The sequence below is a fragment of the Amblyraja radiata genome, chromosome 15, assembly GCF_010909765.2.
Source record: "Amblyraja radiata isolate CabotCenter1 chromosome 15, sAmbRad1.1.pri, whole genome shotgun sequence".
NCBI classification, from domain to species: Eukaryota; Metazoa; Chordata; class Chondrichthyes; order Rajiformes; family Rajidae; genus Amblyraja; species Amblyraja radiata.
Genome location: NC_045970.1, coordinates 33,839,300 through 33,856,409, shown reverse-complemented (window position 1 = coordinate 33,856,409; position 17,110 = coordinate 33,839,300). Strand labels below are relative to the sequence as shown.

At 40.6% G+C, this 17,110-nt stretch overlaps 1 protein-coding gene across 1 annotated transcript in view; it reads right to left on the bottom strand.

Annotated features, from left to right (window-relative positions):
- Positions 1-17,110, bottom strand: part of LOC116981186 — a 79,769-nt gene that overhangs the window by 40,502 nt on the left and 22,157 nt on the right. The window contains exon 3 of the mRNA XM_033034002.1: positions 7,900-7,999. Coding sequence (XP_032889893.1) covers positions 7,900-7,999 — 100 coding nt within the window. The remainder of the gene's footprint in view (positions 1-7,899; positions 8,000-17,110) is intronic.

Sequence of the window (17,110 nt, the reverse complement as noted above, 5' to 3'; positions counted from 1 at the left end):
TCTCCTTGAAGTGTGATTATTATTGCACTCTCAAGATAATGAATACACTTTCAGCGACCATCATTAAACATTGCCTTGGCAACTGCCTCTATTTGTGATGCTGTTTGTAATCCATGAACTCAATTTGACAAGTGCACATGGCAAAAATAAGATGAGATCCAGATCTGTTGATGTTTGCTGGCTGTTGTGCATTGAAAAATAACAGCAAAAGATACACAATCTGATAATGAGAGCTGCAAGATTCAGAATTATCCTCAAATTGAAATAGATCAGGTGTCATATTATAAAGATAATATATAAATTATAAAGAAGCTGTTCACCCTGTTAGTTTACAGCCTTCCACATAAAAAGTGACCATTAATTGAAAGCAGGAAGATTAGGATGCGGCACATACTAATTGGATCTGAAATGTATTTAGTGTGCAGAGTTGTACTCATCCACCTCTCTGGGAGGTACTTAGAAAATGGTTTACATTCTATTCTTTCTTCTTCATGCACCCCCAGCAGACATCATAATCCCAATATTTCTGGCACCTAGTTCCATCCAATGGTGCAGCTGCTACAGCTGCTGCCTTCACAACGCCAGACCCAGGTTCGATCCTGACCTCGGGTACATTCTCCCTGTGATTGTGTGGGTTTCCTCTGGGTGCTCCGGTTTCCTACTACATCCCACAGACGTGCATGTTTGTAGGCTAATTGGCTCTGTCAATTGCTCCTAGTGTGTAGGAACTGGATGAGAAAGTGGAATAGCATAGATCCAGTATAAATGGATGATCAAGGTTTGGTGTGCCCAGAGAGCATCATGTTTCCATGCTGTATCTTAAATGTAATTAAACTTAACTAAACACAGCATAGATGTTGTCCTGGTGTGAAAACCCCCGGGAACAGGATCATTCCCACATTCAGGCCAGACAAGCACAGCAGTATTTTTTGTTCCATCTACCATTCAAACGTAGAGCAGTGCTGTTTCAAAAGCTTATAAGTTATAGGAACAGAAATCGGCCATTCTTCCCATCAAGTCTACTCCGCCATTCAATCATAGCTGATCTATCTTTCCCTCTCAACCCTATTCTCCAGCCTTCTCCCCATAACTCATGACAGTCTAACTAATCAGGAATCTGTCAGTCTCCTTAAAAATATCCATTGACGTCCTCCACAGCCTTCTGTGGCAATTAATTCCTCAGATTCACCATCACTGTTTGAGGATATTCCCAAATGCACAAAAGATTATAAATTCATTACCAGTCTTCATTTCCCAAAGGAAGGAATCTAATGAGAGAGTGATTTAATCTATTTTGGGATCTGCCAGTAAGCTCAACTATACCTACCTGCACCTGTAGCTTTTCACTCATCATCTGGTCAACATGGCATAAAAACAGGCCCAACTTGCCCACACTGACCACCATGTCCCATCTACACTAGTCCCACCTGCCTGCATTTGGCCCATATCGCCCTTAATACCTGTCCTACCCATGTAACTGTCCAATTGTTTCTTAAATGTAAAGAAATGTCATGCTCTGATCTGCAAAGTTGATGCCAAACACCAATTCTCAATGATGCATGTCCATTATCTACATGAGTCAAAGCTGGTGAGCATGAAGACACTGCCTCGCCTTGGAAGAGCCGCATGACTGTTCATTCCTGCTTCCCTATCATTTATTTCAGTGATTACAGTACCAGTCAATTCATGAAGTAACGTCAAAGCAAGCAGAGAACCACAAATTAAATAGAACAGTGGTAAATTTAAGCATGAAGCACTCAAATCAATTAAATCAGCGGTAAATTGAACAAAGCAGCATTGTTGAGAACAATAGCCTGTAATTAATACGTTGGTGGACATAACAAGAAAGAGCTCGATATTGATTAATTCTAACTTCATAAAATAACAAATACATTTAAGAGAAGGTTGGTGTACAGACTTTGTCTTGGAAATGTTGCCATTTTGATTTATAGACAATGTCAGGGAGATACATAATGTCAGGTCACACTGGCAGATACATAATGTCAGGCGATACGAGATGAAGAAATGGACCACTTGAATCAGCAGTCCCTCCCTCCTAATCAAATACACTCTTAACATTCAGATATGTGCTGACTCATTCCAGCCTTTCTTTGTTCTTGCTCTCACCAACAAAATTCAACTGTCTTTCCGAAGCCCAGAAGCAGTATATCCTTCCTTATTTAGGAGTTAAGCAACCTACTGAAAACTGATTGTAATTATTCTGTCAAAACATTGACTTACCAATGGCGAAAAAATGCAAAGCCTTCACTTTTCATTTAGAAATTCAGCTCTCGAATGTTAGTAACATTGCAGTTAAAGTTGCAGTAACATTTAAAATTACACCTTGTCAAAAGAAAACCACAACAAAGCACTGATTCTAATAATGTTTAAAAAAGAACTGCAGATGCTGGAAAAATCGAAGGTAGACAAAAGTACTGGAGAAACTCAGCGGGTGAGGCGGCATGGGATGGGGAGTTGAAGTGCTCAGCCACCGGGAGATCAGGTTGGTTATTGCGAACTGAGTGAAGCAGTCTTTCCAGGTGAGGCAGAAGTTCACCTGCACCTCCACCAACCTCATCTACTGCATCCGCTGTTCCAGGTGTCAACTTCTCTACATCGGTGAGACCAAGCGCAGGTTTGGCGATCGCTTCGCCCAACACTTCCGCTCAGTTCGCAATAACCAACCTAATCTCCCGGTGGCTCAGCACTTCAACTCCCCCTCCCATTCCGAATCCGACCTTTCTGTCCTGGGGGAAGCTGAAAGAGAACCTCATTACAAGGCCGCACACAAACAATAAATGTTTCGCCAAACTTCATTGCTGAGCGCCCTGATTGAATGCAACTGCTTTCGACGCTGCTTCTAATATTTTTGTTAGCAAACCAAAAGATTTCCAGATAAACAACTTAAGTAATTTTCACACATTTACACAAACTAGGTCAAAGAGAATCATGAAAAAAACGCACAGATAGAAAAGAGATGTTTTAAATATCAAAATAGCAGAAAGAAATGCTAACATGTATACCATGCATAATCAAGTGATGTTCCAAATAATTTACAGCCAAATAAATAAATTTGACACGCAATTAATTTTTGTTTCATAATGTTGGAAATATCTGCCAATCATCGACATGAAGATAACCCAATTATCTGTTTTTGTACAAAGTTGATTATTTGTTAAATGTTGGGTGTCAAATTGGAATGAGCCAGTCAATGTTTTTGCAGTTCATTACTGGTAAAAGAAAAATAAGTAAGCAGAAATCAAAAGAAAGCTTAAGAGCACATTTATGTAATGCCTTGCATTATCTGTAGTCATTCAAATGGCAGACCCGTGAAAACAATAGAAAAGGTTGGTGATTACACTCAGCTTTTGCAAAGTTTTTGGGAGGTAAATGAGGGAATCCATTGGAAATTCACCCCCTAAATCTGGGAAATGTAGCAAATGTTTGAACAACATTTTCAGGCTACATTGCAGTCCAAGGTGCAGACATCCTTGAGAGGTCTCCAAACAAAATACTCGGAACCCTGGTTAAAAAAAAAAGTGATTCATCTTGAATGTGACCTAATATAAGATGACAAAGATTTGCAAGAGATTGACAATGTGACTGGGATCATTCCAACTGCTAAAGAACGATTACTAAAAATGAGGAAATTGGAACAAATTGGAACAAAGCCTGTTTCTCAATTTGCCACAGGGTTATGAAACAGGCATTGCCAATTGAAATACTATAGCAAAGAAATAAGAGACTTTTAGTAATAAGAAGCCAATTTCACAATGGCAGTCCCTTGTCTGGAAACAAAATTGAAAATCGACTATCATGGAATATAGTGAAAGAGGTTTGTTTGATGTGAGCCCCTTTCTAATGGTTCTAACACTTCACACTCTTCCCAATCACATTGACATATAAATAAATGATTAATAATGATTAAGAAGGAACTGCAGATGCTGGAAAATCGAAGGTGGACAAAAACTTCAGACCAAGTCTGAAGAAGGGTTTCGACCCGAAACGTTGCCCATTTCCTTCGCTCCATAGATGCTGCCTCACCCGCTGAGTTTCTCCAGCATTTTTGTCTACCTTATATAAATAAATGATGTGGGATTGTGGTCGTTGCAAAGGTTTTGCTTATTTTGTTAATAATGTTAGAGTCATAGTCATAAGGTAATGCAGCACGGAAACAGGCCCACCGTGCCCATGCTAACCAAATTGCCCCACCTACACCAGTCCCACTTGCCTGCGTTTGGTCCATATCCCTCTAAACCTTTCCTATCCACATGCCTACCCAAAAGTCTTTTAAATGTTGTTGTTACCTGCCTCAACTTCTTCCACTGGAAGCTCATTCCATATACCTGCCACCCTACGCACAAGTTAAGAGTCATGCTAGCTGCCTTTCTGTGGCAGTGACTCCTGCAAACCCCTTAGATGGTGGGGAGGTCAGAACCCGTGAGGGAATGGATAGTGTTCACCACTTTTTGCGGTTTTCTTCACTCAAGGGCATTCAAGTTGCCGTACTAGGCCGAGATGCAACCAGTCAAATGCTCTCTACCGTACACCTGTAGAAGTTGAAGAGAATCCTCTCTGATATACTGAATCTCCTCAATCTTCTCAGGAAGTAGATGCGTTGATGGGCTTTCTTTATAATTGCATCAGTGTGCTGGGAAAAAAATGCCCCTCAGGTTCCCTTTAAATCTTTCCCCTGTCATCTCACACCTTATATCTATATCCTCTTTTTCTTAATTCCCCCTGCCTTGGGTAAAAAACTTTGAGCTTCCACCTTATATATTCTCCTCATGATTTTATACAGCTCACATATAGGTACAAAAGTAACAAATGGAATTCAGCAAGGAAAATCAGGAATTATTTCAACTGGGGAGAGAGAACAAGGTAAGATATTAAGCAATAGTGAGGAACCAAGGGATTTTGATGTGCATGTCCTCAATTCCATAAAGATGGCATGACAGTTAATTAGGGTTATTAAAAAAGCATCTGGGAAACTTGCCATAATCATCTTAGGCACAGATTACAAGAGTATGAATGTCACGCGAGAACCATGTAAAATGCTATCTAGGTCACATCTGGAGTACAGTGTATAATAACAGCCTTCACACTATAGGATTTAATTGGACTAGGAAGGGGAAGTGCCCAGGGGGAGTTTACAAGGATGTTGCGGAGAATGGAAAAGTTTAGCTGCAACAATAGTGACCGAGATATTATTTAATTGAGGCATGTAAAAATTATTGGAAGGCTAGATATGATTTCACTGGGGAAAAAAATCAAGAAATAGGGGCACAGATTTAAGTTAATTAGGAAAAGGGTTAAGAGAACGATTTATTTTTTAATTTAAAGGGTATTGGTTTTGTACTGAAAGGGTGGTAGAAGAAAATTTAAGTAGCAGGTCATAAGACCATACGATCATAAGTGATAGGAGTAGAATTACGCCATTCCGCCCATCAAGTCTACTCCGGCATTCAATCATGGCTGATCTATCTCTCCTTCCTAACCCCATTCTCCTGCCTTCTCCCCATAACCTCTGACACCCGTACTAATCAAGAATCTATCTATCTCTGTCTTAAAAATATCCAGACTTGGCCTCCACAGCCTTCTGTGGCAAAGTATTCCACAGATTCACCATCCTCTGACTAAATAATTTTTTCCTCCTCCTTCCAAAAAGAACGTCCTTTAATTCTGAGGCTATGACCTCTAGTCCAAGCCTCCACTACCTTCTGTGGCAAAGAATTCCACATATTCAGCACCACATTCACCATTCATCACCACCCAGGTATAACACGACAAAATATTAGTTGGAGAGCACAGAGCTGGAATGTGGGCTAAATCTAGGATCTCCTCACTAGGAGGTCTTACTTGTACCCGATGGGCCAAATGGCATCCTTTCTGTGCCATGAATTTCAATAATTCTGAAATATCTGGTTATGAGTGAGAAATCCAATTTAGTCTACAGTATTTTTTATTTACAAAATTAGCAATATTATTCCAATCAAGTTAATTCCTGCTGGCAAAATATTCATATGAATTTTGTGGAATTAAAGAGGAAGTTGTGGATTTCACTGCATTTATCAAAAAAAGTTACCGGAATAAAATAAAACCCTGACGCAACATGGCAGGAAAATCATACAAAAAAGGGTTCCGTGAGGTCTAACTCCACTAAAAATAAAATAAATAACAGAATAAGAACTTCTGTTATAATCTGAGGTTGGAACATAACGATAAAGGAAACTCCAAAAAAAATTTGTGAAAGACAAATCTATTTTCAATATTCAATTTGTTACTTTTTCTATCATTTATTTGTTTGAAGCATGCTTCCCTTTCAGCGTTTCCCTTCCGAAGTGTACAGATCTGGCCATGTTTCATACAATGTCTATCACTTTGCCAGAAGAAGGAAGAAATTTGCTCTAAAATCTACTTGAACTTTTTTTAAATTTCTGTCAAAAGGAGGAGCAGAAGGAGAAAAAAATGGATGGCACCAGTAAATGGGCAGAGGATTGCAACTAGTAATTAATGTACACCCTTCCAAATCAGCAAAAGGCTTTGTGACTGGCCAGCAGCAATTGAGTTGTCTTGTATTTAAAGCAAGGTTGTATCTCTTGATGGAGAAGATGAGTGGCACAGTGGCGCATGGGTAGAGTTGCTGCCTTACAGCGCCAAAAACCCGGGTTCAATTCTGACTGCGGGTACTGTCTGTACGGAGTTTGTACGTTCTCCGTGACTGCATGGGTTTTGTCCGGATGCTCCAGATTCCTCCCACACTCCTAAGACATACAGGTTTGTAGGTTAATTGGCTTTGGTAAGTTGTAAAATTGTCCCTAGCATGAATAGGTTAATGTACGGGGTGACCGTTGGTCAGCATGGACTCGGTGGGCCAAAGGGCCTGTTTGAATTCTGAAGTCTGAAGTGCATAGTGGGAATATCTTTGATAGCGTGAGATCAAGGTCGTCAAGGTGATTCTAATTAGTGGGTTAATGAAGGAAATGAGAGAGAGAAAAATAAACAACAAAGGAACCTATGGAAGCTGTAAAATGCTGTTTGAGTTTTAAAGATACAGCATGTCCGGGCTGAACAGCAATCACACCGTACATTTGTTTTATCCTACACACCAGGGCCAATTCAGGGAAGCCAATTAACCTACAAACCTATACGTCTTTGGAATGTGGGAAGAAACTGGAGCACTCGGAGAAAACCCATGTGGTCACAGCGAAAATGTACAGATCCCGTACAGACAGCACCCGTAGTCAGAATCGATCCCGGATTTCTGGTGCTGTAAGGGGGCAATTCTATTGCTGTGCCACTGTGCCTCCCTGTCACCAAGCCGTTCAACCCTATTGCTGAAACCAAAAGTAAATGCTATAAATACCCAATCAGCCAAGTAGCATCTGTGGAGAAACCGTAATTAAAATATTGGAAATACCCAGCAGATCAAACAGCATCTGCAGAGAGAGAAAGATGGGCAACCTTTCAGCATATCTGAACAGTTATGCTACAAACAGAAAATGTGAGTTATCTGAATTTGTTGTATTTGATGCAGTCCCAAAGGATAGGAGATGAAGCACAGTTCCTCCATATTCAATACTTTTTTTATGTTACTTTGGAATATTGAAGTACAAAAAATCTAAACCTCTACATTGGAAATACTTAAGTTACCCAAAGCAGCAAAATAATCTAAAAATATTTGACTTCTCTTGATTTGTTCTCCAATTATAAATGTTGCATTGTCTCTTAAGTATTTTTCTGATTGCCAGGGGAGTCTCGATTGCACAATAATTGAAACAAAGATTTTAAAGTCCACATTGTTCCTGACCTTAATTATTCAATGTTACTTCAACAGGACAGAGAATGATGTTGTCTTTAAAAGAGAAAAACGTAACTTAAGAACAAATATAGCCTTACCAGCGTAATGTTTCCAGTCACCACACCATTGAAGGAAACGTTGGCTTGAATAAACTCTCCTTCTGCAGCCTTCACAGATAACAGATTTGCACATCGCAAACTTTTGTCCCCCATATCATCGGTATCATGGCAACCAAAAGAAAAGAATATATATAAATTAAAAACATGTCAAAATTTGTACATTAATTCACCTCGTAATTCTACACTTCTAGGTTTATTCAAAAGAGAGTTACGTCTCATGCCTGCCACAGAATAAGTTTCTAGATATAGCAAGATCTATTCTGCAGTTATATTCTATAGAACACGACTTACCCTTAAAACCTTCAATATGTTCCCTAATAATCACTCAATAAATCAAGATTAAAACTGCGTATAAAATGTAATTCAACATGAATGCAGTGGCACTATATGTTTACATTTCACAATTTTAACCATTAGTGCAAAAGCAAAATCACTTTGCATCTCTCTATCTATATTACTAAAAGTAAGATCTTGACCGCTTTTGACTCACTGCGGTGTGATTTCCGAGAGAACGCCGCCACTTACGGCCGTCATTTTTGGCCACCTCGCTCAGAGCCTCCCTCTGCCGGATTGGACTGGAGGATTTTTCCCATCGATTAAAAATCAGAGAGATATTAATGGGTTTTTTTTATCGCCATTCTCTCTGCTGCCCCCGCTGGCGGCAGGGGGGAGGGACTAATAAACCCGGAAGAGTGGTGGCTCACTCAGAGGGTGACGTCAAGATGGCGCTGAGTGCAGGCGTCGTTGAATAATTCAGGAAAGTGTGTTTGTTGAATGTTATTTAAAGCCTTTTTTGCTTCAGCACCAGCACCTCTACAGGAGGCTTTAAACATTCATTTTACACACTGTATATTCAACACGTTCTGAAGTTACTTAGCATTTTAGTATTGGGTCCCAATGGGTCCCACTTAGTCTAGTATACTTATAAAACTCTGATCTTGAATGTGGATGTGTTTGTGTGTGTATTTGTGTGTTTGTCTGTGATTCACAACGTGCTAATGGTGATATTTTTACATATTCCGACAGAGATTTACCGCATGATCTGAAAAATGGCCTAATCTGAAAATTTGGTTCATTATTTACCGAGTTTTTTATTAAAATTGTTCACAAATCTGAGATTTTTTTAAAGCAAACGAGCTGATGACGTCACAATGGCTCTGCTCCTCGCGGCCAGCTGTGCAGTTTTCAAAGCGCAGCCTGCTGGGCACTGTTTTTGCATGAGCTGTCCGCCCTGCCCTGTCCCATCCGCAGCCCAGCCGCCCAGAAATTGTCAAGATAAATCTTGTTCATTTTGTGAGGGCAGGACCAAGAAATGGGGGGCACGTTACAAAGATATTCATTTCTCAGATCACTTTATTTTTGGTAAGACCAGTATTTATTGCCCATCCCTTATTGCCATAGAGAAGTGTTGGAAAGCTATATTTTTGAACATCTTTGAGAAAATACTCCCACAATACTGATAAGTAGGAAATTTCATGATTTAACCCTAGTGACGTCTGAGGAATAGTAACATATCTTCACAACATAACACAACATACAGAGCCCAAGAATGTGTACAAAGAAACCTGCCCTTCGTGTAGCAGCAGAGGATGTCAGGAGAGCACTCCGCAGTGTCAACCCCAGGAAGGCTGCTGGTCCAGATGGCATGCCAGGGAGAGTACTGCGGGACTGTGCAGACCAGTTAGCAGAGGTTTTTAGTGACATCTTTAACCTCTCTCTGTCAACATGCACTGTCCCTAAATGCTTCAAGACTGCTACCATCGTGCCTGTTCCCAAAAAAACATCTATCACCAGCTTGAACGACTACCGACCTGTTGCTCTCACTTCAACTGTGATGAAGTGCTTTGAGAGGCTGGTCCTGGCCCACATTAAATCCTCACTCCCACCCACCCTGGATCAGCATCAGTTTGCATATAGAGCTAATAAATCAACAGAGGACGCCATCAACATAGCTCTACACTCTGCACTGTCACAGCTGGAGCGCCCTGGCTCATATGTGAGGATGTTGTTTGTAGATTTTAGTTCTGCATTCAATTCCATCATCCCCAGCAGAATGGTGGACAAACTGTCTGACCTGGGTGTTAATGCCAACACGTGCAGATGGATCAAGGACTTCTTAACAGATCGTCCACAGACTGTCAGGATGCGGTCCAATCACTTCCCAGTCCTGACGCTCAGCACAGGAGCGCCACAAGGTTGTGTGCGGAGTCCTATTTTGTACACAATATACACCATGACTGCACACAATACACAGCACAAACAGGATCATCAAGTTTGCAGATGACAAGACTGTGGTGGGGCTGATAAATAACGACGAGTCTGCCTACAGAGATGAAGTCCAAAAACTGACTGTCTGGTGCACTAAACATAACCTGGTACTCAACCCGACCAAAACAAAAGAACTGGTTATTGACTTCAGGAGGAGGAGAGAGGAACCTGTTCTTCTCTACATCAAAGAAGACATGGCGGAGAGAGTCACTGACTTTAAGTTCCTGGGAATATACATCTCCCAGGACAATGAACACCGTCACTCTCGTGAAGAAGTCACAGCAGCGACTGTATTTCCTGAGGTCTCTGCGGAGAGCAAACGTTTCACAGTCGCTGCTGCTGTCCTTCTACCAGTGCGCCGTGGAAAGCATCCTCTCCTATGGCATCCTGGTGTGGTTTGCTAGCTGCACTGTGGCTGAGAGGAGGGCGCTGCAAAGAGTTATTAAAACTGCACAGAACATCACAAACGCTCAACTGCCCTCCCTGGATGACATATACAGGGCCCGATGCTTGCGCCGGGCCACAAACATCAAGCAGGACACATCCCACCCTGCCAACCACCTTTTCACTCTGCTACCCTCTGGGAGGCGATACAGGTCTCTGAAGGCTCGCACCGGTAGACTAAAATATAGTTTCTACCCATGTGCGATAAAAGAACTTAACTCTAACAGAGAACACTGGGGGAAGCACAATATAATTCGGGGTGCAAGATAATGCGCAATATTCTTTTAAAATATTTTTAATACCTATTTATTATTTTCTTTACTGATCTTGTGTATATGTGAGTCAATGGCTGTTGTGTTTTGTTCTTTTTAAATATTTTATCCTGTGTCTTCTATGTACACACCGAAGGAGATGCAATGGAATTTTGTTGTACAGTTGTTGTGCAATGACAATAAATGTATTCTATTCTATTCTAATGAGGTTAATTTCAGGGGAAACTGGAGTCACACATCAAATCATGAGCTAAACAGTTTCAATTCACAGGAATAAGAATCAATAACACAAATATCTGAGTATATTTTACATAATTAAATTAAAGTCATGCATGCCTTTAAGAGAATTCTAGTTCTGATTCCAGGAATTTGTGGCAATATAAGATTTGATCATTTTCTAACTCTAGTTTATTAGACGGTGACTATTATCCTTTTCAATTTTTATCGTAACCTATGATTTCTCTTCAATATTTAATGTTGGTAATCAATGAAATTCATGAAATCAAGTCACGAAATAGTGCACAACATGGCTGCTGCTAATGTTGATGCACACAGATTTATGATTTTAGGGTTTCCAAGCATGCAAAATAATTAAATGGCAATTCTGAGACAAAATAAGCATTTGGGCTTGAAGAAATACAATAAATTTTCTCGAGCTTTACTCAACTATCTGCATCACCCTGGTTGAAAAAAAATGTTTGGCGGCAGATTTACCACCAGTGTGCATACATGCTGGGGTTGCTGCTACTCAGCCAAGACCATTGCTTCAGGAAGCAGTGATCTAACCCACCACTGACATAAATTGTAAAACGGGGAAGGTGGAAAAAGTGATGACAAATAGGAATGGCAGCTCTACCACTTTCTGTGATGAGTATCATCATGCACAATGGGGGCTTCAGTTCTTTGGTTCAAACTGTTAGTGGAATCATTTAGTATGTTTCTCCATACTGAATAAGATGCAGCCATGAGTTGGACCAGAATTTGTTTTAACCCGCTTCACAACAACCATTCTAGAAGGGGTATGAAGTAAATTCTGGCACTCCCATAATCCAAGCATTCATATATAAAACAACGCAGTGGTGCAGCGGTAGAGTTGCTGCCTTACAGCACCAGAGATCCAGGTTCAATCCTGACTACAAATGCTGTCTGGATGGAGTTTTTACGTTCTCCCCGTGACCTGCGTGGGTTTTCTCCAGGATCTCCAGTTCCCTCACACACTCCAAAGATGTATAGGTTTGTAGGCTAATTGGCTTGATATAAGTGTAAATTACCCCTAGTGTGTGTAGGATAGTGCTTGCATATGGGGATCGCTGGTCGGTGCGGACTCAGTGGGCCGAAGGGCCTGTTTCTGCGCTGTATATCTAAACTAAACTAAACTAAAGCAGCCCAACAGCAACATTAATCATGGGTCAATTCATGCTTGGTGCTCTTTTTCTCATTGTGATAAACTTCACAGGGAAACAAAGTTGTGCATGGTTTAATGGTTTAGGTTTATTCATGTCATGTGTACCAAAGTACAGTGAAAAGCTTTGCCTTGCATGCTATCCAAACAGATCATATATACCATACGTAGATACAATCAAGTCAAACTCAAGTACAATATATAGAGCAAAGTGAAAGACACAGAGTGCAGAATATAGTTCTCAGCATTGTAGCGCATTGCAGCACATCAGCTCGATAGTCACATATGTTCGCAATGGGATAGATGTGAATCAAATAGGACCCTAGCTTATGGAAGGACCTTTCAAAAGCCAATAACAGAGGGGAAGAAGCTGTTCCTGAGTCTGGTGATCTGCGCTTTACTGCTTCTATACCATCTGCCAAACAGGAGCAGGGAGATGAAGGAATGACCGGGTGGGACAAGTCTTTGATAATGTTGGCTGCTTTTCTGAAATGGCGTGAAGTGTAGACGGAGTCAATGGTGGGAAGTCTGGTCTGTGTTTTAAACTGGGCTACATTTACACTCTCTGCTGAGCAATAGTGAGAGTACCCACAGAAGCACTATCATTTTTCTGAGCTAATTGTAAACTCTGAGGAATGGAACATATCTGGAGTCAGATAGTAAGGAGAACACAGATTTATTCATGTCATGTGTACCAAAGTACAGTGAAAATATAATAAATGGTTTGACCCAGAAGATGTTATGAGGCTATACACACCTATCGTTGTAATGGGAAAAATTTGAAAGCAATTTCTTCTATAAATGTAGAAACCCAGATTCTATTAATGATTTTCCGATCCTCCACTGATGCAGCTTTCTCCAAGGAAGTGGTTAGAAATCAAAAATATATCAGAAATTTCAACTATTTTCAAACTATTCTGATGGGATAGTAATACCAACTATCAAACATAAAACATAAAACAGTACAGCCACATGGACAGGTTCTTCAGCCCACTCACTATATCTGTGCTGAACATAATACGAAGATAAACTAATTAGTAAGGGTGTCAGGAGTTATGGGGTGAGGGCAGGAGAATTGGATTGCAACGGAAAGGTAGATTAGCCACGATTGAATGGCAGAGTAGACGATGGGCTGAATGGACTTATTCTGCTGCTAGAATTTACGATTTTATGAACATGATAATCTCATCTGCCTACAAATGATCCATATCCCTCCATTCACTGCATCCCACATCTTTTTGAATAACGTGTAGTGGAGCTTTTTAAGAAATACCAAGTCTCAACTACCGTTTAACAACCTCCTTGGAAGTAATATGTGTGATGTCTAATTATTGTAGATTTCCATGCATTTTAAATAATTTAAAATATAGTTACAATATTTCATTTTATGACTTGATCTCTACATGCCCCCATTCTGCAAAGTATTGAAGTTTCTGTAAGGTTTTGTCTCACAATGAGGGTGAGATTAACAATCCAGTCATTTCTGAGAGCTAGCCACACAAACGCTTAATCAGTGCTCAAGCCTGTGTTTTAAGTATTTTGGTTTTAATTTTTTAATATTTTCTTCATACTTGTGAAATTCCAAAGTATTCTCCAACATTTCAAACTCTTTGATCAGTTTAAAAAAGTTTGTAAGCTTGAGAATAATTGAAGCGTTCCCAAGGGCACGAGGAATAGGAAGAACCCCTGTGTACCATTGGAACTCACTAATCTGGAGCATAGTTCAGGGTCCAAGATGGTACTGACTCTACATGCACTCAGGGATCAGAAAGCATGTGCAGCTTGCCACTCACCAAAAACAAAACATCCCACAGGCAGTTTGCTTGCATTGTGAATGTTTATTGTAAAAGGTTTAAAATGTTTGAAATTGTTACTTTCTTTTGCTGTCTAAGAGAACTCTTCATTGTGATCGGATGTTCATTCTGATTAATATTAGAGACCACAGAGCCCGTGCCCTATAAAGTTGATACCTCACCACATATGACAGGGATCACGGCATTATTATGGCCATGTTTATTTAAGATCAGAAGCAAGCACCTTTGCTTTACCACTGTGAAATCCAAGCCATTATCAAGAAGGCACAGCAACGACTGTTCTTCCTGAGGACATTAAAAAAGACTGGTCTGCCCCAACAGCTGCTGATAACGTTCTACCGCTACACCACAGAGAGCATACTAACGTATGGCATCTCTGTGTGGTATCTCAGCTGCCATAAGGACTCATCACACCCCTGCCACGGTCTGTTTCAACTACTTCCCTCCGGCAGACGTTACAAGGCCTTCTACACCCGAGCCTCCAGACTCAGGAACAGTTTTATCCCAAGAGCAATTGCGGCTCTGAACCGGCCCTAATGAGTGCCCCCCCACCCACTCCCTTTGGACAGTCTCCCTCAGATGGTCACGTCAATCAATTCAGCTTGCTTATTTATGTATTGTATTTATTTACCTTTCTTGTACATCAGTGGAGCTGCACACTAAATCTCGTTGCACTGACGTGCAATGACAATAAAATATATATTATTATTATTATTATTATTAGTTCAACTAAATAATCTAATCAAATGATACCCAGGTAGAAATTGGTATATACAGTCTTGATACAGTAATGCATTAATTCCAAAAGGCTAATTTGTAGAATAACCCATTTTAAGACATTTCACCAAATATGTCAGTTGCCCATGTTAGTCACTTGTTCAAAAAAAAAATCAGATTCTCAAGATCTTTTTCTCATTTAATGTTTCGTTTAAACCCAGTGTTTGATACGTGATGAACATCTGTGTTCAGGGAACTTAATGGAAATCAGTGACAGCCTTATGAATGTATGCAAATGAAATTACCATGAAGAACACAAAAAACATAAAGATGCAGGTGTACATTCACTCACTGACCTGTCTGAAACCTAAACTTCAGTAACATCTCCTGTGTCATATATATGGGTGAAGACATTTACATTTTTTTCAGCCAAAATACAACACATTTGTCCTTCCTGCTGTACACAAACATCTTCTACTCTAGTGCAAGAGAAGACCTCTCCTTCAACAGACAAAAGCTGTTGGCAGTCCTATATAACAGCCCACTGAGGTGACTCATGTAACAAACCTTAACCACAGGTAGACAAAAGTGCTGGAAACTCAGCGGGTGCGGCAGCATCTATGGAGTGAAGGAAATAGGCAACGTTTTAGGCCGAAACCCTTCTTCAGACGAACGTTGCCTATTTCCTTCGCTCCATAGATGCTGCTGCACCCGCTGAGTTTCTCCAGCAGTTTTGTCTACCTTTGATTTTCCAGCATCTGCAGTTCCTTCTTAAACCTTTACAACAGATATCTCATGACAATTTATGGCAGCCAGATCATGCAAATTGAGCAATGTAATAAAGGAATTCCAATTCATTTCCACATGAGAAGTAATTACAAGGAGGTATTTGTGAGAGAGGCGCAAAGATTAAATTCCATCCATATTAACTAATCAGAGCATAACACTGCCAATGGTTATGTGAAATTCTGCAGGTCTGACTATTTGGCTGCTGAAAATGGCAGCTGGCCAATATTTAGCAGGGCTTACTGTAAATATACTACAATACTGCTAACGATGCCTTTTCAGGGAGTGACCTTCCTCACTTGGATTGTAATTTAACTACGGGTCTCGAGCCATCCCTGTCCATTGTCCACAAATTTTCCTTTCCTGCTTTTTGGTGTGTCACCACATTAATTAAAATGGATTAAAGGGCCATGAAACAAATGAAAGGACCGGATTAAAAGACACAAGGTGCCGGAATAACTCAATGGGTCAAGCAGCAACTCTGGAGAAGATGGATAGAGAGGCTGCCTGGCCCATTGATTTACTCTAGCACTTTTTATATTTTGTAAATCAGCATCTGCAGTTCAATACAATACAATACAATTTATTGTCATTTGAGCCTCAGTGAGGCTCAAACGAAATTCTGTTCCTTGTGTCTATGATGTTATCATACCATACCAAATCTTATCCATTAATCATAGAAACATAGAAAATAGGTGCAGGAGGAGGCAATACGGCCCTTCGAACCTGCACCGCCATTCATTGTGATAATGGCTGATCGTCCCCTATCAATAACCCGTGCCTGCCTTCTCCCCATATCCCTTGCATCCACTAGCCCTTAGAGCTCTATCTAACTCTCTCTTAAATCCATCCAGTGACTTGGCCTCCACTGCCCTCTGTGGCAGGGAATTCCATAAATTCACAACTCTGGGTGAAAAAGTTTTTTCTCACCTCAGTCTTAAATGACCTCCCCTTTATTCTAAGACTGTGGCTTCTGGTTCTGGACTCGCCCAACATTGGGAACATTTTTCCTGCATCTAGTTTGTCCAGTCCTTTTATAATTTTATATGTTTCTATAAGATAGCCCCTCATCCTTCTAAACTCCAGTGAATACAAGCCTAGTCTTTTCAATCTTTCCTCATATGACAGTCCCGCCATCCCAGGGATCAATCTCGTGAACCTATGCTGCACTGCCTCAATCACAAGGATGTCCTTCCTCAAATTAGGAGACCAAAACTGTACACAATACTCCAGATGTGGTCTCACCAGAACCCTATACAACTGCAGAAGAACCTCTTTACTCCTATACTGAAATCCTCTTGTTATGAAGGCCAACATTCCATTAGCTTTCTTCACTGCCTGCTGTACCTGCACGCTAACTTTCAGTGACTGGTGTACAAGGACGCCCAGGTCTCGCTGCACCTCCCCCTTACCTAACATAACCCCATTGAGATAATAATCTGCCCCCTTGTTTTTGCCGCCAAAGTGGATAATCTCACATTTATCTA